This window comes from Micrasema longulum, unplaced genomic scaffold (assembly GCF_059751315.1).
Source record: "Micrasema longulum isolate JH-2025_06_02 unplaced genomic scaffold, ASM5975131v1 h1tg001038l, whole genome shotgun sequence".
NCBI lineage: Eukaryota > Metazoa > Arthropoda > Insecta > Trichoptera > Brachycentridae > Micrasema > Micrasema longulum.
This window is the reverse complement of record NW_028278226.1, coordinates 357,058-379,431: the sequence shown is the minus strand read 5'-3', so window position 1 is coordinate 379,431 and position 22,374 is coordinate 357,058. Positions and strand designations below refer to the sequence as shown.

The 22,374-nt window shown below is 29.2% G+C and overlaps 1 protein-coding gene across 1 annotated transcript in view; it reads right to left on the bottom strand.

Annotated features, from left to right (window-relative positions):
* Positions 1-22,374, bottom strand: part of Liprin-gamma (liprin protein kazrin) — a 499,395-nt gene that overhangs the window by 246,785 nt on the left and 230,236 nt on the right. Inside the window, exon 2 of the mRNA XM_088232910.1 lies at positions 672-903. Within this exon, the coding sequence (XP_088089036.1) occupies positions 672-707 (36 nt within the window). The 5' untranslated portion in view covers positions 708-903. The remainder of the gene's footprint in view (positions 1-671; positions 904-22,374) is intronic.

The window sequence follows — 22,374 nt, the reverse complement described above, 5'->3', positions numbered from 1 at the left end:
ATAGCCAATGACTTGAAAACTAACTCCTCCTCCAATAATATATTAATATTCAAATATAAGCGGAAATAAAAAGCATATAATTTTTATCAAACCTGGGTGTTCTGTGTTGTGTATCACCTCTGTAATTAAACGTAGTTATGCAGAAAGCAGCCGGCCATATAAAAAAAAACTGAGATAATAAATGAGTGAATTATTAAATCTTAACATCAGTTGGAATGTTTTTGACTTTAACAAATGATAAACAATGAAGACACAAAAAAAAGATATTACAAACAAGAAACTCATTATGTGTTTGACCAGTTTTAATGGTTTTCAAAAAACCATAAGATTTTTCTAGAGATGTGGGTGTTTTCTGCAAATTGAGAAATGTTTTTTTTGTGATCGACACCATTTTCAGAAGGTGATTGATACTTTTTTTGTACGAAAGCGGTCTGGCTATTTTTAGCAGAACGTAGAATTGACCTTCCTGCACCCGAAAACATCAATGTCTCTTTTTTTTAAATTGTGGACCGGCTACTTTTGGCATAACTACGTTCAATTGTGCCTACTGGAATGTTGTGATGCAATTTTTATTTTATTTTTAAATCCCACTAAGCAACTTTCTGTAGCTTTCATCATAAAGTAACCGTCTCGGTTGATGTATCTGAGTATAAATAAATAAATATGGTTACCTGAGCGTCACCCAGTAGGCGGCGCACCAGCGCCATGTGTGCAAAGCCGGCAGGGGGCCATCCTAGTAGCGGCGCGCCCCCGCGCACAAGGCGCCCCACATTAGGGCGTCACTGGTCACGACTACTCACAGCACAAAACACATCTTCCCGTAGAACTATAGAACAAGATAACCACAAACAGTTATTGTGCTATAAACACTTCGCGTATAACACTTTCTTTTGCACTCATTCACTGGAAAATGGAAACCATAATAAATCAGTAATTCAGAATCAATCGGCTATGTACGTAAATTTATCTTCAGTATATCGATAAAATTATAGAAAAGAGAAATATCACATACTACGAATACCGATAAAAATACATGAAATGAATTTAAAATAATTAATTGTATTTTCAATATCAATATGGATATTACGGAGAAATGTTTTAATACATAAATCAAAAAATAAATCCAATAAAAAAACGTTCGTAGAAAAACGCGACGTGTTTAGCTTTGGTTGTCGTGACGTCAATATACGTGATATTGGTCTTCACAAATTTCACATATAAAGATGAATCGTGATGTATTCGGGGCGTGGATGGAATAGAATCACCGTTTTTGCGGGAATTCAAAATTACAAATTGAAACGTATTTTTTTTGCTACTAATAAACAGCAAAAAAATTAGTTAACTCCACAGTATTTCATAGACATTTATTACTTTTAAAATGTAAAAAAAAATATTATGTGATATTTCCCCATTACTATAAAAATATACCAAACGGTAATCAAATTATGGTATCAGATTTGACCTCTAGTCGCGACATTATTACGGGAACACAACTTATTTAATTAATGAATAAAAATACTGAAATTAAAACATTACGAAATAACAGGACTAATTAATTAAGGGAAAATTTGGTATAGTTGTAAAACGAGGAATACATACATACAAAAATACGATTTATTTAAAAGATTTTTCTTCTTTTTACCATTATCTGCCTAATATTTGTAGCCAGTAACTACTATAAAAAAAGTCAAATTTAACTATAGTGTATAAAATATTTAGAATACAATAATAATTTTTATGCATACAGTCAATTTAAATCTTTAACTTACTTTGTTCATGTGTGCGTAACATCGTTTTTAAATAGAATATTATTATTGCATATTTTAAAAAAAAATTAATTTTACAATATGCCCAAAGAGCATTTACAAAAAAGTATACAGGTAAGTACAAACATAGTAAATAATAATTTTAAAAATAAAAAACACTTTTTTTGTATACATGAAGAAACAAAAAAGCATGCTGCAATGCAAAATAAAAAGTGAAACTTTGCATTATAAAAAATGAAAAATATGGATATAAGAAAAATGTTAGAATTAAAAAGTAAATTGTAAATAACTTGTTAAGCGTTTAAACAAAAAAAATGTATAAACAAATTAATGTTAAAAACAAATAATTAAAATTAGTTTACAGTAAGAATATAAAAGATAATAATATAATATACGGTACACAAAAATATTCGACAAATTAATTTCAGAAATAGATAAGATAATAATAAAACACATTAAAAACAGAGAAAAAATTGCACGAAAAAGAAGTTTTATTGCGACTTTAATAATTAGTTTTAAACAAAGCATTTAAGAACGTTTTAAAATGAATAAATGTTGTATTAAAAATGTCTAGATCACAAGTAAATTTGTTGGCTTAGGAATGTAAACGCGGAATTGGAGAGTTTCGCGCATAGTTAGTGCCTACGTATGTTGTTGCAAACAACTGCGTACTTCTAGTGACTCGATTCGGTATTTCGAAGTAAATAAGATTCAGGAGTTCTCAACAATCGAGTTCCAAATTAAAAATAAAAAAGGTAATTTATTTTTCTACGATCTTCTAATAAAATAAAATTTAAAGTGTTTAATAGATAATACTCAAGTGTGCCTTCAAATTTGTCTTCAAATATACACAAAGGATATTTGCATGTTTCCTTGGCTCGCCGACGGGTACCAACACATTAACATTATATTTCATTTAGGGGTTATTAAACATTCGAACGCACTGTACATCTGTCCATTAGTGTAACATTTATCGATCTTTTGGCCTATTTAGGACAGATCATACAAAGCCACCGGCACGGCAAAACTACCTAGGGTGGATTGATTCACATTGTATTATTTTAAAAACATATGTATTTAGTTGGTTGATAGACTTGACCTGTGCCAAAAAGATCCCCGTATCAGGTAAGAATGAAAAATACAGATATGTGTTGTGAAATAGAACCAGAAATCTGGACGAATGTTTTCCGCTTAATAGCTACTCGCAGGTAAACATTCCTTTTTTATATTTGGATGTTCAAAAAGGATACATAAAATTTGTAAGTACGCATTGGTATCATTCTTTATATTTATCCCCAATTAAAGAACTCCACCATTTTTCATAAATTATACGAAATACGTGTGTAACTTAATTAGATAAATTTTAGTTCTAATTGAGATTGAGTAAAAGATAAGACTAATTGTTTTAAAAGAAAAGAAAATAAAAAAATACGAAGAAATAATAATAAAAGAAACTAAAAGTAATTGAATTAATTTATTTAAAGATAACACACTTGATTTCCGAAACACAGCAATATATATTTTAAAATCATTTACTCTATCATGATAAATGTCAATATTAACTTTTTTTCTGTTTTTTTATAGAGTCTTAACATTCTTGCAAGAAGGTTAAAATGTAATAAATTGTTTGTAAAAATTCAAAGGTAGAAGGTATCAGGTGATCTCAGATACCGATTCAGATTTTCGGATTTAGATTCAGAATCTCAGATTCAGGTTTTCAGATTTAGATTCTCAAATTTAGATTCTCAGATTCGGATTCTCAGATTCATATTCTCAGATTCAGATTCTCAGATTCAGATTCTCAGATTCTTATTCTCAGATTCAGATTCTCAGATTCAGATTCAGACTCAGATTCTCAAAATGGATAACGGGAGAAGACTAGTGGGCGTCGTGGTGTAGTTAGTGCCTATCAAGCCTACGGTTCTAGATTATATTTTCGACGGTTTGGTTTAATGTTAATAGGTTATTTTTGTGTAAATTTTTAACTGAAAAAAATGGGAAAATCGTTTTCAGGCGTTGCCTAGGATGTGAAATTATTCAGTCAGGTGAATTTCTTCACAACTTTCAAATTCTTTTTCTAGGTATTCTCCATCCCTGTTATAATTTGTTAATGAAAAGAATAAGTCATAAACATGAAACAACTATGATAAAAAAAATAGTTTTGGGCATTGTTTTAAGGAATGAATTTTAAAATAAGATTTATATTTTGTTGAACTAACAGCAGAGCCAGCTAATAAAAATATATTTTACCATAATATATAAAGGCTATAAATTAAATTGTTTAAAATTTTGTACAAAAATAAGTCAAAAGAGCCCTTATTTTGGTAAAAGTTTTTTTTTATAATTTTAAAACGTCTTAGGATTATAAAAACAAATTAGATCAAGTCATGTGATTTTTAATTTTGATTTAAAATTTTAGTCTCCGATATAATTTTTCAAGCATATTATTTTTGACTGTTCTGCGTGTGTCCTTGCTGTTTAGTACTATAATTGTTATTGCCAGCATTTTTGGTTACTTTTAAATCATAGTCTTGTGCATTGCAATTTCTCGTACAATTTTATTCGTTTCAATTTTCTTCAAGTATTCTATAACAGACTGGTTTGTTTTTTATCGTATAAGCATAAATATTTTAATTTCTATAAAAACGCATATTTTGAAACAAATGCACGCAATAAATTATCAAAGATTCGTTTTTATACTGTTTTCTAATGGGAAATTTTAGGTGTAATGTTGGATTCAAAACTTACATTTCACCAAAACGCTAAGATGGTAATAAATAAGATTGCAAAAAAAATATCAATTTTGGGAAGGATCAGAAGATTTATTGATAAGGACTCCTGCAAAACTATTTACAAAGCAATTATTGAACCACACGTTAACTACTGTAGTAGCATTTTATTTTTATCAAACAAAGAAAACATAGATAAACTAACTGTATTACAAAATAAAGCCTTTAGAATCATTTTGAAAAAAAACAGATATACGAGGGTAAAGTCGATGGTAAATGAAATGAAATTATTAACATATAAACAAAGAATATTTTACAATACAATGATATTTGTTCATAAAATTATAAACTCTAATAAAAAAAACAGAATTTTGGAAAAAAATTGATCGGAACCAGCATGAACACAATCACAATACTAGAGAAAAGAACAAAATTAGACTTCCATTTAGGAAAAAGGCAAAGTCACAAAATTCAATTTTATTTAAAGCAATTAAAAAGTATTACGAAATGGAAAAAAAATATTTATGAAGAAAAAAACATTTCAAAATTTAAAATAATGGTCAAGACATATGTGATAAACAATTTATAAATTAAATATATTTGCAATGTTATTATTAGAACACACATAACAATATGTATGATATGTGTGCCCTATTTTAAGATTTAATAAAAAAAATTAAAAAAATAAAATAAAAAAATTCGTAATTCATTTGAATCATTTAAATTATACACGGAATTGAATGCACAAAATGCATAATTCAAATTAACAACAGAGAGCAGATTAATGATCTATGCACATAAATCAACTACTGATCAATTAATAATGAAGGTGGAGTTTGATTACAGAATATGCATGGACCACAATAGTTTTAGTAATTAAAACCGGTTTTTGGAATGAGTATTGCATTAAAGGACTTGATTTCGATTATAAATTCGGCATTGCTTTTGATAAAATGTAATAATTTACATAATTTTTTACTCGTGCATAAGGCATTGCGATGTAAGTTATATAGTTATTGTAATACGACGATGTACTATAGTTACGTAGAACATACTAAAAATTATCTGGCGTACGTACTGACGCCTCCAGTGTAAAAAATGAACAGAAAAAAACAATTTTCGGGGTATTCCATTGTGACTGGTAAGATATTTGATTCTAATATTTAACTAACTTCAAGTTGTAACTTTGTCACCAGAACTCATAAAATAGTAGAAGCAAATGACTGATCTTACCACTATATAACAATAACATTATCAAGATACGCTGCGATTGGAGTACCGATGTCGTGCCCAATGCACCATTAGGTACCAAAAGGGAATGATGATGACTGGTTAATGAATGTGTTTGCTTGCCACTTAATAAATTTAAAGAAGAATACTATAAAAACCAAGACGAATGCTCAAATTACGTTTTTTTATATTACCTAATGATGTATTTTTTTTTTATAAAATATGGTACAATTTGTAATGATTTCAAATAAAATCATTGATGAAGGTTAAATATATAATTTATGAAGGTTAAATATATAATTTATTGAGGGTTAATATATAATTTATGAAATCGGAAAAATAAATTGCATGCTTGTGATTCAGCAGGAATTGAATTCAACTTGTAAACACATAAAAATAAAAATAACTTATAATAGGGAAATACTCGTATCATATTTTTTCCTACATTTTTGAAATAATAAAGTTCCATGAAACTGTCCAAAAAAAAATTTTTGTTCCTTATTAGTAGCATAAAAATTATTAATAAATTTGTATTTGTCAATTCCCGCAAAAATAGCCATTCCATTGGCAACGCACCTAATACCACAAGATTCATGTTTATTTGTTCCCTGTCTTACAAATTTATTTAGAACATTGTCATAAGAAGCCCAAACATGTCGCGTTTTATTAGTGATGATTTTTTTTACAAATTCTTTCTTAAATGTCTGTTTCAAAATATTTCTCGAAAATATTCATATTGATTTTGAAAATACAATTAATTATTCTAAATCCGTTTCACATGTTTTTATTGGTATTCGTAGTTTGTGATATTTTCCAATTAAAAATCTACTAGGTAATTTTACTGCGCCGCGCCTTGGTGATTTGAACGATCCGATCCGTCTGGAATGGGCCAAGTACTGTATGTACTGATTTGGTTGAAATCAGTTAAGAATAATGACGGCTCAAGTCTAAGACAGGTGAGTTCAAAATAAGCGGGGAACTAGTTCTAGAGTAAGCTGGGGGTGTAATTTGTATCAGCTGATTGTGGTAATATATCAGGAGAACAAAGGAATAATTAATACAACACGTCTCAGGGAAACGGGAATGTTCCGTAAATGTTCCCGCCTTGTTAAATTGTAATCCTCTAAGGGCCCGTTTACAATGGAAAGTTAACAGAGTTATCTTCATTTGTTTATAAGATAAAAAGGAATTTTATATATTTTTTTAAATATATTAAAATTAAAATAATTTACGAACAGGTTATCGACAAAGAGACGTTTGACCTTTGTATACAAAGACGCCCATTTTCGTAAAGAAAAATCGACTTTACTTAAAAACAACGAGAAAATTTGGAAATACAAAAAAAAAATTGTTACGCGTGGTAAAAATTGGAGGATTTAATTTTACAGCGAAGATTCTCGAAAATGTACGAAAATGGTTTTAATAAAAATTAACTTCATTGCAACGTCACATGTTTAATTATTTATGTGACCATGTGTTTGCGATGGCCAATAATTTATAGCGTTGTAATGTTTTTTTTTATTTTAATGTGATTTTACACAAGAATATTTCATCGTCTTTGAACTGGTATCTGAAGCGTAAGACTTACTTACCTTCATGTACCGAAATAAGTGGATCAATATGCTACGATTAGTGTATTAATTCAGTGCCCTTTGCACCATTAGGCGCGGAAAATGATTCATGATGATATGTTGTTGTGGCAACCGGTAACAAGTTTCCGGTTTCCGGAGTAACCATGTTTTTGACCTTTAGCGGGTACAAGTTATAATTGTACGGAGTTAATTTTTTAAATGTCAGAAATAAAAACAGTCTGTTTGTCGTTCCTACAAGCTTATTCAATCATGTAAAACGTTTTCATAGGATGATTGCAAGTCAGAGGTTCTAACAATAAACTTTGTTAAACACATGTTTTATTGCGCTTCTTGTCAGTTGTGTTTCATTGTTCAGATGTGTGTTCTGATCAATCAGCGACCAAAACTCGTAACGTAACTTGGGATAAAAATCTGACTTTTAAACCAAAATGTGTATATCTTGTTGGAACAAATACATTTCATGTTCTTAAAATTATATACGTTATCGAAAAAATAATCAGATTCGTTTAATTATTCTACAACGAAACGACAACCTAAAGTAGTATCATTTCCTTTCCGAACCAATTGGTGCATTAGGTACTGCAGTGACTCCAATTGCAGCGTATATGGATCATTTATGTTAAATGGAAGGTAAGATAATCAAAAGCACCCCCTCATTTATCGAAACTGTTTATAAAGATGTATTTGTGTCTTTCTCTAATTTTGCATATTAAATTTATATTTTTTTAACTTCACTATGCAACTTTTATATTTCTTTAAAGTCAAACCGTAAAAATAGAAAAAATAAACAAATTAAGAACTTTTATTGTACACCTCGCTGCAGTATTGTCAATTTGTGGTCATCCAATAGACACGGTAAAAACAATCTCCTCATTCTAGTTTCTCAGCATCCAGATCCCGCTTCGAAAAGGAAGAAAAACGTAGCAATTCAAACAAAACCCATATACATGTAAGAACCATTTAAAGAATCCATCCAATACAACACGCACTCTAACAAGATAAGAAAAACAATTTACGTTTCAAAGCACATAAGTTCATCAAATTATTAAGACACTACTAGAAAACTTGTAACACAGATCCTTACATGACCCTATCGAACTCACGCAAAATCCCCTCTCGTTATAACACTAATCCCTCACAAAACCCTAATTGTCCTAATACCAATAGTAGGTATCTTGTGCAAAGACCCTAATCGTCCTAACAAACCTCTCAGCCCTCTGAGCCGACGAAGCGGGTTTTAGAGCACAATCGGCGTGCGGTCTTGAGTTGGTGTTCTATTTAATTTTGAAAGATAAGACATTATAGTGGAAAACCACCATTCGAACAAATATTTCACTTAGACCCTGTCAGAAATCGAACCCAAGACTCCGAAAACGGTTTACGAGGCCGACTTATCCCCGTTTGATTACCTTTTTCAGGATTTTTACCTACTAACGAGTCTAAAATGCTCATCCAGGATTCTGACTCTATTTCACACCCAGAACTGTATTCTGCAGCCGCTTGGACACGTAAATAAATTACCGGTATTTTTATCACTCACAATAAAACAAATCTATTTCAACTATAGTATTTTAGATGAAAATCTTCATCACGTGAGAGAAATTTAGAAATTAATTTAAATTGAAATAATGGAAGAGTTAAAATAAATCTTTGGAATTTCTACCAAGAAAACGAGAGAATTTTTCCCGTGAATATTTCATTTTTCTATTTGCGTAATCCTGAGCACGAAATGGATAGAATTTGATACGCTTGAATTACTCCAGATAAAACAGTGCAGCTGCATATTTTACTTGCGCGAGGAAATCGAGTGAAATGTATTTGACTTTTTTTAGTTCTGGAACATTTGATTTTCTTCCAGATTAATCTATGATCCATATAAATACACGATGAACAGTGTAATAAACAATCACATTAAATTTGTTTTAAAAAAAGTTTGTGCTTAAAATAAATATTTTCGGATTTATTTTATAGAAACATACAGTCAACAATAATACTCCCAGCAAAAAGCAAGTGAGAGTGTATCGCACCCAGATAGAATGATTCGTTATTTATTTTTAAATAAATTAAGGGGCATTTTATTTTATCCCAATAAATAAAAAAAATCATTATAATTTGAACAAAAACTATTGAGGAAAGTGTACTGCACATTGATTTTATTTTTATAACTGACTATGATCAGATGCAGCTTAGAGATATCGCTTCAACAAAGGGCGCTATCTTAATGTTATTAAGCGAGAACACAATAGAGATCAACAATATTTTGAGTAGGTGTTATTTTTTTTTAAACAAGAAAAAACGATTTTACCCCCTTGGGAGTTATTAAATATATGTACATTGTTATTATTAGACCACACATAATAATATGTTTTTGTGTGCCCTATTGCAAGATTCAAAATAAATAAAAAGAAATAATAAATATTAATATATTACAACAGAAGTGAAGAATATTTTGTAGTAGGGAATATGGAATTCTAGGCATTTACAGGGCTTATGACCTGTCATTGGCTGGTATAAGTAAACCCTGTACACACTATTTTTATTATTTTTTATTATTATTATTATTTATTATAGGCAGGCAGCATTTGCTGATGCGCCTATATCTTGTGTACACTGTGTAACATTCACCATTCTGAACATGTTTTGAGTATCCGAAAGTACATTCCTCCACATACCCCAAACCGTTTTTAAGACTGTGGATCTTACTATCGGTTTCACTCATAAAAATAGCAAGGTTTTGTCTCAATAAACGAGAAACTCTTTTGAAATGTTCAATTTCGTATATCTCAATTTTAACTGAATTTAATTCTACTACTTTTACTGCCACTTTCGCTGTAAGTTTGACAAGTTACAAGGAGGGCCTTTATCTGATATTGTCATTCTTAATCACAACCATATTGCAAACGCAAATGATAGGTAAAAACTGTGTTTTGAACATTTATATTCCTTCAATTATTCCATCAGTTAATTTTTGTAAAGTTAAACAGCTGAAACCTTTATTGATGTGGGTGAGCTTCTTTTTCAACGCTGACAGCCTTCAAACGAATACGGGAAATTTAATCTTTAAAGCTTTCGATTACAAGTTATTCAGATTATTTCAAACTCAGTCAAAAATAAGTATTATGTAAGTTATTTTCACCGCGTATCATTTAAAAATTGCCTACATAATTCTTAATAACTGCAATTAAATAAAATCTAATCGGGATAATCTTCCGACCACCTTCCAACGAAGCTCATCTCATTAGTTTTTTTAAATAATTCAGCTAATAATTTTATTTTCAAAACATTACTCTGTGATAAAAATAAAAATGACAGGACCTGTTAATATTTATACTTCCATATTCTCTTCTCAAAAATAGTTTCCCTCTCTGTTGCAACAAAATTTGGATGTAAACATATAAACACATTTTAAAATGTTTTTTTGCCTTGGAAATGGAATTGTTTTGCAATAGTCAATAATATTTCAATCAATTTTCAACAAAATTGTTTACACAAGTATTTTGATTTTTATTTAATTTTAAATTTATTTATTTACAAGTAAGTGTTTTTGTGTGTACTTAAAAATAACTCTAATACTTTGATTAGTGTTTTTATAATAATGTACAGGACGCATTATTTTTTAGGTTTTACAAACTTCAAAAATTTGTTTTTATGCATCGCTTTATTATCACTGAAAATATCTTAAGTATCTTGGAAATATTTTTGTACTAAAAATGTTAAATTTTAACCCAAGAGAAAAAAAGGAGATATTTAATGTATAAAGATTGTAGGACTAAAGTGAAAACTTGGTAAATATTATTTTAGTACTTAAATAGTTTTTTCGATGATATTATGGATAAAGCATAATCTAATATAAATTTACTATTTCAAAGTTCAGTCCTTGCTCGTGTAAAAGTTCTCGTGATTCGAGCAAGGATACAAAGAAACTAATAAGTCTTAATAAAGAATTTAATAAAATATTTTAAACGACGAACGCATGTTTATCCCGAGAACGTCTCCATCTGTTCAAATGCATTTAAGAAAATATCAATTCATTGAAGTGATTTTTTTAATTATTACATTTATATTTCGCGTAATGCTTTTACATCTTATGGGAAATATTAATGCGAGACCTTGGTACCATTAATCAATGGCTTTTTAGGCCCCTTTTTCCATCTGATGAATCTGAAACAAAAGAAAAACATTTATTAATTAAGCTTCATAACGAACGTAGACTTACAAATAATGGAATTCTGTTTATTGATCATCATATGACTAATTATGGTTTCTAAGCACCTCTACCCAGAATGATCAGACTTGTTAGCAAAAATCAGGATCTAAATTACTATGGTTGTTAATTTATGACTGTATTAATCAATTAAAGTACTTTGAATAAATAATGTTAGTTTATCCAGAGAATGCGCATCTTGAACATATAACTTTTAATATTTTACCGGTTTTGCTTGTATATGTAATTTTTAATAATATTAAAATGTTATTTGTGCTTTTTAATACTTTTTTAGCTTGTATACGTAATTTTAATACGTTTTTGATAATTTTTTTAACCTGTATTGGGTGTGCGCATATTTTGTTAACTAAAAAAAAAATTTTTTTATTTTCTACTAGTTCAGTTTGTATATATACATTCATGTAATTTTTAAACTTTTTATATTTTTTATTTTACTTTCCCAGATTGCATAATGTATACATCATTTTGAATTTATTTCCATGCCTCGTATTATGTTTATTTTGTTATTTTTAAGTATTTTCCTTACCCTTTTTAATTTGTAGTATATCATAATTTTAGTTTTTCTGCTTTTGTAAATTTTATTATAGTTTAAAATATAAGAACGTCTTCAAATAAATATTGTTATCTGTATGTCCACAAATGAGTTTTTTTTAAAACTCTTTGGGAATATTGTATATAATTATGTATAATATGTAAATAAAAAAAATAAAATAAAAAATAACTAATAATATTCTATATTTAATCAATTCAATAGACCTGGATTCCATAGTACATACTTTTCCACTACGTTTATTTGTCTTTGATTTTTCTTACACTGTTTTTTTTCTAGTTTTATGTTATTGTAAATGTTCTTTTTCTTAATAAAATAATATGTTTAAAATAGACTTCGTTTTTCAATTTATGAAAACAAAAATAGTAAATTGTAATATCTATCATATTTATGAAAATATAACATAATTTTATTTAAAACACTATCGAAAGTAATTAAACGTAATACTAAATGTTAGCAAATATTAGTATTTAACCGCTTACCGACTTTTTATGTCTTCCGGTTTTGAGACGTACCCGTCCCTTCGTCAGGACACTCGCTATACCAACATGCAAATACTAAAATACACTATCACCTTTACTTTTATCGTAGTAAACAAATGCATGAATTTCACGCAGAGTTAAAAGGGATGCAAACACCACCATGTCAGAACATGTACGTGCACAGTGTACGTCTCTAAAGCGGTAGACGTAAAAAGTTGGTAAGTGGTTAAATACTAATCCTTACGAACATTAATTAAAATCTTTGACCACAAAGTGAATGCTTTGAACATAAATAAACATAATACTGTTGTTACATATTTTTATTAAAATACATGAGAAATAAATCATGCTAATGTTACCATGTAAAAGTATTGCATCTGCCCTGCTCTGTAAAATCTATTTTCTTGTTTCACTGATATGAGAAAAAAAAACATCTCCAAGACATTGTTAAGTGAATGGTTGAGTTTTTCCATTGACATTTCTTGGTGGAACTGCATATGAATTATAATAATAAAAATACGCGTATAGTTTTATTCCATTTTTATTTATAATTTCGTAATAACCAGTCTGACGATGTCGGTCACTGGTAAAAATTATAAATAAAAGTGGAATAAAATTAAATACATATTTTTGTTATTATAATTTAGTAGATAGTTAAAAAAAATATTATCAAAATTAATTAAACGCCCTGGTTAGATGCACTACCTAGGTGACATAATATTTATCATAATATTTTTACAATTACTCCTACGTACATTCTTGAATCTGTTTGAATGCTTAATACGTTTATTTAAAGTGAATATTTCAATGATTTCAATCAAGCACATTCTTTTTTACACTAAAAAAAACTCTATCTACATGCGTGAAAGGCATTCTATAATAAATATTCAGTAGAATTAGTAACGGATTTATAAAGAGCAAGAACGTTTTAAGTTGTAGGATTCAAGGATTAAAACCGGATAAGTCCCGGTTGACTGTTGAGATGTTCTGGTAGATTAACCGCTAACAATGGAACTGATTATCCATTTTCTAAATAACAATAAATAATTTTCTTCTTCGTCTCATCGCAAACTAAAATGTAAAGCTTGTAATCCACGAAGTTTAATAACTCTGTAATTAATTAGACTTTCTGCCTTTTGTGTTCCTTGTGGTTATCAGCGAAACAGTTTACCGGTGGTTGTCCTATTTTACAAACAAACCAACAAAGAGAACTTTCTGGAATAAAGCTAAGACTCTAAGAAAAGTTAATTTTCCTCAATACTAAACAACTGGGCGGCAATTGATAATACCAAATTACTACACGAATTCTTGGTTTTTCAAAGGAAATCAAAATAAAGCCGATCGGATTTTCTTGACTTTATTACGCTTAGTAATTGCTATTTTTTTTTTCAATCGCGCGTTTAAGTTATTCATTTAATAGATACAAATGATTTTCTAAAATTCATATGAAAAACACACAGCGTAAATTGTTTAACATGAGTAATATTTTCAAATTATTTACATCATAAATTTTTTTATCATTAAAAGTTTTTATAAACACGTGTTTGTGGTTTCAGTTAACCCTTTAATTCCCAATTTTTGTAATTCTTACAAAAAATATATTTAAATATATGTTTTTTATGCAAATACTGGGAAAATTCAAGAAAAGAAAAACAGTTTTAATTTCATTTTTTATTTTATGTTTACAATATGCTAAAAAATATAAAAATTTAAGGAAAACAAGAAATAACGATTCTTATGAACATCTTTTTATATTTTATGATGAAAGTCGCGGAAACAAATATAACTTCGAATCTTTTTTGAAAAAAATTTAAAATCACTTTTTGAACTTTAGCTAAACTACACTTTTGACAGAATATGTGCAACTGATTTTTTGTTTCAAATTTTATCGAAAATTTTTACCCTGGTAGCGGCTTTTCAAAATAAGTTACAATGGCTAGTATACAATATGATAAACTAGTCGCCGAGTGACCATGTTTGAAATCACTTTTATACACCGATTATCGGTATGTAGCAGATCGTCTACATTGGGCATTGTAGGGTTAAATAATCTCTTATTGAAGGAGAAAATGAATTATAACATAACTTCTTTAGCCTGGATCTCTCCACTGCGCTGCTGGATAAAGGGCTCTTTCAAACTTTTCTATTCCTTTCCATCCCTCGTTTTTTCATTCGTGTTCTACAAGCTATCGAGGCAATGTCGTTGGTCCATCTTTTTGTGGCCTTCTATCACCTTTTTTGTTCGTCCATGGTCTCTATGTTATTATTTTGGATTTAATTATTAAAAATTACACATTCCAATAATAGCTATACTCTCGGTGAGGTCAAGATAGTTGAAAGTATTTTTTTGTAAGAGCCTGACATTCATAATTTTATTCTTCTGTCACTAGGAATAAACGACCCCACATAACGAACGATATTTCTGGTGTATTGTTTGAAACAAACGTCCTAACAACGGATGGAGGTCTTACTCAAAAGGTTTACTTTTTTATTCCGGGTATATTCAGAGTTGATTACAAATTTATTTATTTTCATGTTTAAAAAAAATGTTTGGGACTCGTGCGTAGTAAGTAGCTTTACATGTCATATCCTAGGCCATATATATGAATTAAAAAAAAAATTCAAACCTATTTTTATAATTTTTAATCTAAATATTAATACTATTTAAAGTAAAATCTGATAAGGGTGTCGATAAATAATGTGCGTGCAAAAACCAATTCTAAGGATTTAAACTGGAAGAAGTTTTATTATTCAAGTTATTTTATTCATCTTTTAAACGTTGATTAACTTTTAAATATATCATATTGTCAGATTTTGGAATAAGATATTTCTTTATATAAAAAATAAGCTTTCTTTGACTACTTTTAAGAATGCCTTTGAACATTATTTTTAATCCTTAGAACCCTTTCTTTCCTTTTATTTTTTCTTTTTGGATCCTTTTTCTGTCTCCCTTCAAATTCATTACCCTATCCCACGTTCCTCGCCATATACTATGTTATACGATTACATACGAAGAAAGTTTTTTTTTAATTCAGTAAAAAAAATACTGTTTTTCGTAAGTCTGTTTTTCTGTTGGCGGAAAGGTATTGCTTTTAGCGATAAGTTCATCAAAGCGCATATATTTTTGTATTTGAAGATTTAATAAATTAAATAAAAAAAATAATTGAAAAAATATTTTTGGTCGAAAGTAATAAGTAATAATATCAGAATATCAGACACACGAAGATATTATATTTATGAACATTGTTTAATAGCACTAACATAGGAATGCCGAAAAAATATTTTTACTGTAATATTTCCCGTAAAAAAGTTAGAAGAAGATTTGTGCAATTAACATTATTATTAAGTACGATTTTATATGAACAATGTTTATCGTATAAAAAATAAGGTTATTATAACTATTATAGATAACTTGTGTTGCGCTTTTTTCGTAAAATTATACCTCAAGGGTGCATCAAAATTAAACTAAAATAGATTCTATGAATATCTTTTTAAGTTTGATTTAAAATTTAAAGAATTTTTTTTAGTAAAAAAGTTTACTTTGCATTTTTCTTTTAATGTTTGAAGTTATATTATTGTAGAACATTATTATTCAATAGATTAAAATGAAATAACATTGTTTTTTTTTTTAAATTATCTATTGAGTTTATTTTATCATGAAATGTTACAGATTTATTCAAATGATTTCGAGAACACGTGAGTTTTAAGTTTCTTTTCACTTTACTTTTACAGTTCTACCCTTCTGCTGGGAGCATTCTATGCCATAGGGTCTGCGACCGCAAATGCGCGTTCGCCGAATTCAGTGCGTTTGTTGTGTACGGTATAGTTACTTCTTATATTGCCGTAGATGAAGCCGATCTTAGCATAAAACGTCAGTTAGTTCATCTGAAATTCAAAGTTTTTTTTAGATATTCCGTAGAAGAGTTGTGCAGTGTATATACGCTAACAGAGTAAACGTATTCCACCTGTGTGGAAATAATACTCTTACACATTTTAGTGTGTATCATAATCAACATGTATGATTATTACTTTGAAACTTCACTCGCCTGTTTTTTGACCTTGTCTTATGTATATGTTGATTATAATTATTGAATGCATGTTTCCTTAAAAGAAAAAGATACATTGCTCAAAGGATTACATTCTTCCGATAAAGTACCAGAGCGTACAAATATCACGGTTTATTTGCAAACAATACGACTTTTGTACAGGGATTATGTCCTGCGTTCCAGTAAAAAAAGGAATGAAAATCCTCTTAACGATGGCAAGGTTCTTTGAAAAGAAATCCCTCCTTTGAAATGTTTATCTTTGGTGGCATAATGGTTGCACAAAGTTCCTGAAACACAGAACGACGTTATACAACTTAAGTTTATAAACGCTCAAAACATGGCGTTTTGCTGAACGTCTGAAGTGTTTACTGATCCAAAAAAAGTGCAAACAACTCTCAGGCAGAAAAAATACTTCAAAGAGTTCAATTGCAGTGCAAATATCACACAAAGTGAAGTTATAATATTTCTTAAAAAGCTGTGTTTGACTGTGAAGATGCAAGGGATTATGCAGAGGTAAATAACGAAAGTTCCCTTTGAGAACAAATGTATTGGGATCTGCAATTTTGAAAAAGAGTACTTATTGAAAACAAAATTAAATCAGTTTTTTTTAAATCCACCTTATCTTTTCTCCAGTATTTATCATTAGAAATAAATAAGAAGTCTTCTTTCATAAATGCAATTATTACAACTTTTTATATTGACGTAAGAGTAATAGTACTGAGATTTATGTCATTATTTTTATTTAATTCAAATTATTGTAGTGTTTTTTTTTTACCAGAAGATCACTTTTGTTTATTTTTTTGCATGCAAAAAGCCAATATAAAAACAATATTCGAGATAGTGTATAAAGCCAATAAACGATGTTTATATTGAAAAAAAAAATTAAAGCACCAACTTTGTGATTTTTTACGTTAAATTATAATTGTAGTAATTTGACACAAATAAAATATGTAGTTGTACTATAAACTTATCGTTTCTTAATTGAATTATTTACAAACACAGGGTTTTACTCAAGTAATGTTAATATATATATTTCTCGTTTATATATTTATTTATACATCAGTGGTTCAAAGAACCTTTTACAAAAAAATGTAATACAGAAATAATCACAGCAATTAACAATTCATTATGTAATACAAAATATAAAATATAATAGAATAATAAAAATTATCAATTAAGTAAAATATCAAAGAAACAACAAAAAGTTAAAAAGAAACATAACATCTCTAAATAAAAGATAACAATTAACAAGAGAAAACATTTGTATATGTATGTTTCAAAAGGTACGAATCATTGATAAAAACATGAGAGTTAGCAAATCGATAAAGCGTTTTGAAAAATTATTCCTGTTATAAAATTTGACTCCCTTTCCAACAACCAATGTTTCCCTTTTTCGAAAGATATAATGAATACAGTATTATTATTACAATTGTAATGAAAACTGTACCCAACATTAAACAATAAATAATTTTATACATTATTAACTAAAATTAAATTATTAAAAAATGAAGTAATCGCTGTTTTTATTTTCATAGCGGTATGATGTAAGTATGTGATATTTTGTGTACAATATAGGTAGGCAACGAAATTGTTTACTATATTTACGTGTTTTGGTGTTGAACTAATGTGAAAAGTAGTTGTATTTAATGTCACTGATGCCATTGTACAATACATAAGTAAATAAAATATAAGTGTCAAAAATTAATAGATGCTAGGCAATAAATGATTTATTTAATATTATTTAATTTTAGGGAGTGCATCGTGAAGTTTAATGTAAAATGTCCCAATTGCATAAAACAATACTGCTTTTTTCAAGTTTAAATTGTTTGTGTTTAGGCAGATAAAGAATACAGTTATGTGTGAAATAGAACCAGAACCTGAACGAGTGTCCACTCGAAAGCTAAAAATGCAGGTAATATTACTGAAAAAAAGAAATCGAGTAGAGATAAGTTGACCTTGTCGATCGTAATAGATGAACTAGAAATAAATTGACCTATTTATCTACACAATCTCTAAGGGTTGGTGCGTTTGCCTACCATGCTTGAGATCTCTGGTTTGACTCCTGGCAGGGTGTACGTGAAATATTTGTTTTATGGTGGTTTAACACGGTAATATTTCACTGTCCCTGGACTGATACCTTAAGTGTTAGACTGAATACCTTGCCTAGATGCAACAAAAGATCGAGGTACACTGAATTTGATATATATATGTAAATATATTTGGATAATTTATACAGCGCCATTTTTGTGAAAATCACCTCAAGGGCGCTCCAATATATGTGACCTATGGACCATCAGGTGCGGATAGGGGTTTGATGATGTTGATTATTTGTTCATTAGGTTCTTATTACTTTATTTCATGCAGCAGGTTATTTTTTATTCTTTATTTGTAAATTGACTATTTGTACATTTTTTTTTATTTTTCTGAGAGAAAATTAATGAAACAAAAACACGAAGTAATAAAAATATTATTATGAACCGTTGTGTTTATATTAATTACTTTTAAAGGACCCTTTTGTCGACTTTGCTTTCCCGTTTAATGACAGTGACTCATTAAAGTCGTTTATTCTTTACAGCTTTCATCTGCTACGTGATGTCAGGGTTCGGTATTACAGTGGGAGTGCACCGTCTGTGGGCACATAAAGCTTTCAAAGCAAAATGGCCTCTACGCGTTGTCCCGATGCTTTGAAATACCATGGCTTTCCAGGTAATTAAACTCTGTTGTTTATTACATGTAATACGGAAAACAGTTGATATACGTGAAAATATAAAGATGTGTTGTGGAAACATATAAAGCATACTTAACTTCCTGAGCGGTTTGGTTATACACGTAGTCCATAGAATATGGTATATTATATTAAATACCACAGGTTTTTTCAAATATTCTTTAAGTAAAATATCTGTCATATAGTGACATATATATGACATATAGTTTGTCTGTTTTTAGGGCATATTGAGTTTATACATCTACGGATTTTAAAAATTATTTTTTGTTAATTTAAGCACGCTATGGCAAAAAAAATGCGATAAACAAATGTTCAGTGCATCTACTCATACTAGAGTTAGTTTTGTTTACTAAAATTTCAATTTTTCAGAGCCCATCCAATTTTAGGATTGTTCTTATTCAAAATTCATAAAAATGACATATCGACGGTAATATTGCAATACCGCGTAACCTATTTTTTTGCGGAAATATTTTTCTACAATAAAATCATTACAGAGACTAAGAGGCGTTAGTTTTTATTTATTGCTATTTGCTCCAGCGCTACTTTTGGTTGATCAAAAAATAAAATAATGTATAACAAAAAAGCTTTAAAATATCTCCTGATATGAAAATAAATTTATAGTTACGCGGTATTGCAGTATCACCGACGATATAATAATTTGCCATCTTTTCAAACAAATTTTACTCCCCAAAAATGATTGCAAAAGAGAACAATCTTTTTCCTTGGTTTTTAGGTGGGTAAAGTAACTAATTTTCTACTTAACACCAAAGACAATAATAAATCATGACCACCATTTTTAAGAAAACAAAAGGATAGAACGCTAAACTTTTTCTACGTTTGCACTACATTAAAGCATTTTTATGCACGTTCAACGATTATTCCCACTTTTGACATGTTTAATCTCGATATTTGTGTACATAAATCAACGGTTTTCGTTCATCTTGACTGGAATTGAACTCGGGATCTCAATCATGGTAGGTGAATCCCCTGACCACCATATACGACGCCAACTTCACTTTTCCACCCCTTTCAATTTTCCGAATTTTCATCAAGATTTTAATGCGGACTTATTTTTACTCGATTACCTTTTTCTGATTTTTAGTGAGAGTAGCCACGTAGAAAACATTAATTAAGAGATTTGGTTTTATTTCACACATATGCAAACTGCCAATATTTTTTATTTCCCCGGACTTGGAGATAATCTTTGAGTAACATGTTATGATAAGTTTAGTTAAAAATTAAAAAAAAAAACTTTTTAAATTTATTGGTATTTTTTTGTTATTTATTGTAATTTGTAAGTATAGAAATAAATTAAACTTTAATGATACTTTACTCCACAAATTTGAAATAATCAGCGATCGGTTTCATCATAAATAAAAAAATGATCATTATTCCATCACCACATTCCATGTAACCGTTAATCGAGATACTTTGCATTTGATCATGTGCAGTGTCTTTTGCACCAAAGGTGTGGATGAGGGTAAGAAAGTAAACAGTTTTACGCTTCAGGTGCCAGTCCAGTCAATGAAACATTCCAGTCTAGGAAACGAACCCAGGATTTTAAGAATGATACGTGAACGTATTGACCGTCACACAACTAAGCGGACTTATTTTTAGTCATTATCCTTGTTTAGAAATTTTACGTAAGAGGAGTCATCGAGTTGAAAAAACTAGTTCAAAGTTTTGGTTACAGCTGTTTCACATAGTTCTTTACTTGCCCGGACCCATTTAAACTAACGATGGAATTCCCATGAAGCTATAGATATTATAATGATTTGTTATTTTATGTTTTCTTTTCAGACACTATATGAAGTTGATGCCTTTATTTTGCTTTATTCTCCCCACAATAATTCCCATGTATTTCTGGAATGAGTCCTTGATGAACGCCTGTATTATTTTGATACGCATTTGTCTTAAATGCAACCAGGGCCACGATTACAATGGGAGGTAAAAAAAGTTATCTTCGACTGTCTGTGAAGAAAAGCCAATATTTGTGTACGAAAATAATTATATTTGGATGAACATTTAAAGTATCTTCGTATTCAGAAGAAAAAAATTGTGCATATTCTGCTTTTAATACAGAAAACTTAATTTTACTTTGTAGATAAAATTGAAAAAAAAAGTTAACTTCCCATTGTAATCGGGGTCATAGTCAATAAATAGTTTCGCTCACTTCTTTGGAAATAGACCGTATGACATATAAGTTGAAAAGGTTTGGTAATTACTATTGTCCTTGTTTTTTGAAAAAAAAAAACCTATTTTTGTTTGTTATTATGATTCAGTTCAGTTCAGTTCAGTTCGGTTCAGTTCAGTTCAGTTTACTGCAGTTCAGTTCCGTTCGGTTAGGTTCGGTTTGGTTCCATTCAGTTCAGCTTATTTTAGTTCAGTTCAGTTCAGTTGAGTTCATTTTAGTTCGGTTCAGCTGAGTTCAGTTCAGTTCGTTTAAGATGAGTTTAGTTTAGTGCATTTAAGTTTAGTGACACAGCAGCATTTATAAAAATTATAAAATTAGATATAGATTGCACTAACCATACAAATGATAGTTATTGGGGAGTTTGGGCATGCGTTATTCTTTTTTTTATGCATTAAATAAATACAAGCTTACATACCTAGTTTTGTATTTTAACGAGCATATGTTTTTGCAGATAGCCACTTTTGTTTTTTAGCGTTACAATTCCGTTAAGTTAAATCGCTGAGTTCAGATTATTGCGACCCTGTTTACTATGAATACAGAGGAGCTATTTCTACCAGAAATCATTCGTAAATATTACGATTTCATCTGAGTATATGTACACTTTGACGTATTTACTGCTTAAACCGAATTATTTAACCCGCAAATAAGTTTCGTTAAATTTAAATAATTATGTCTTCCACATTTGTTGATTCATGTTTCCAAATGAGCAAATGAAATACACAACTTGGCATAATTTTAATACGTAGATGTAACAACTAGTAACCGTGTTTTAACGTTAGTATAATTTACGCCTAAAACCATAAAGTTTATAATTATTATGACGAAACGTAGCGCG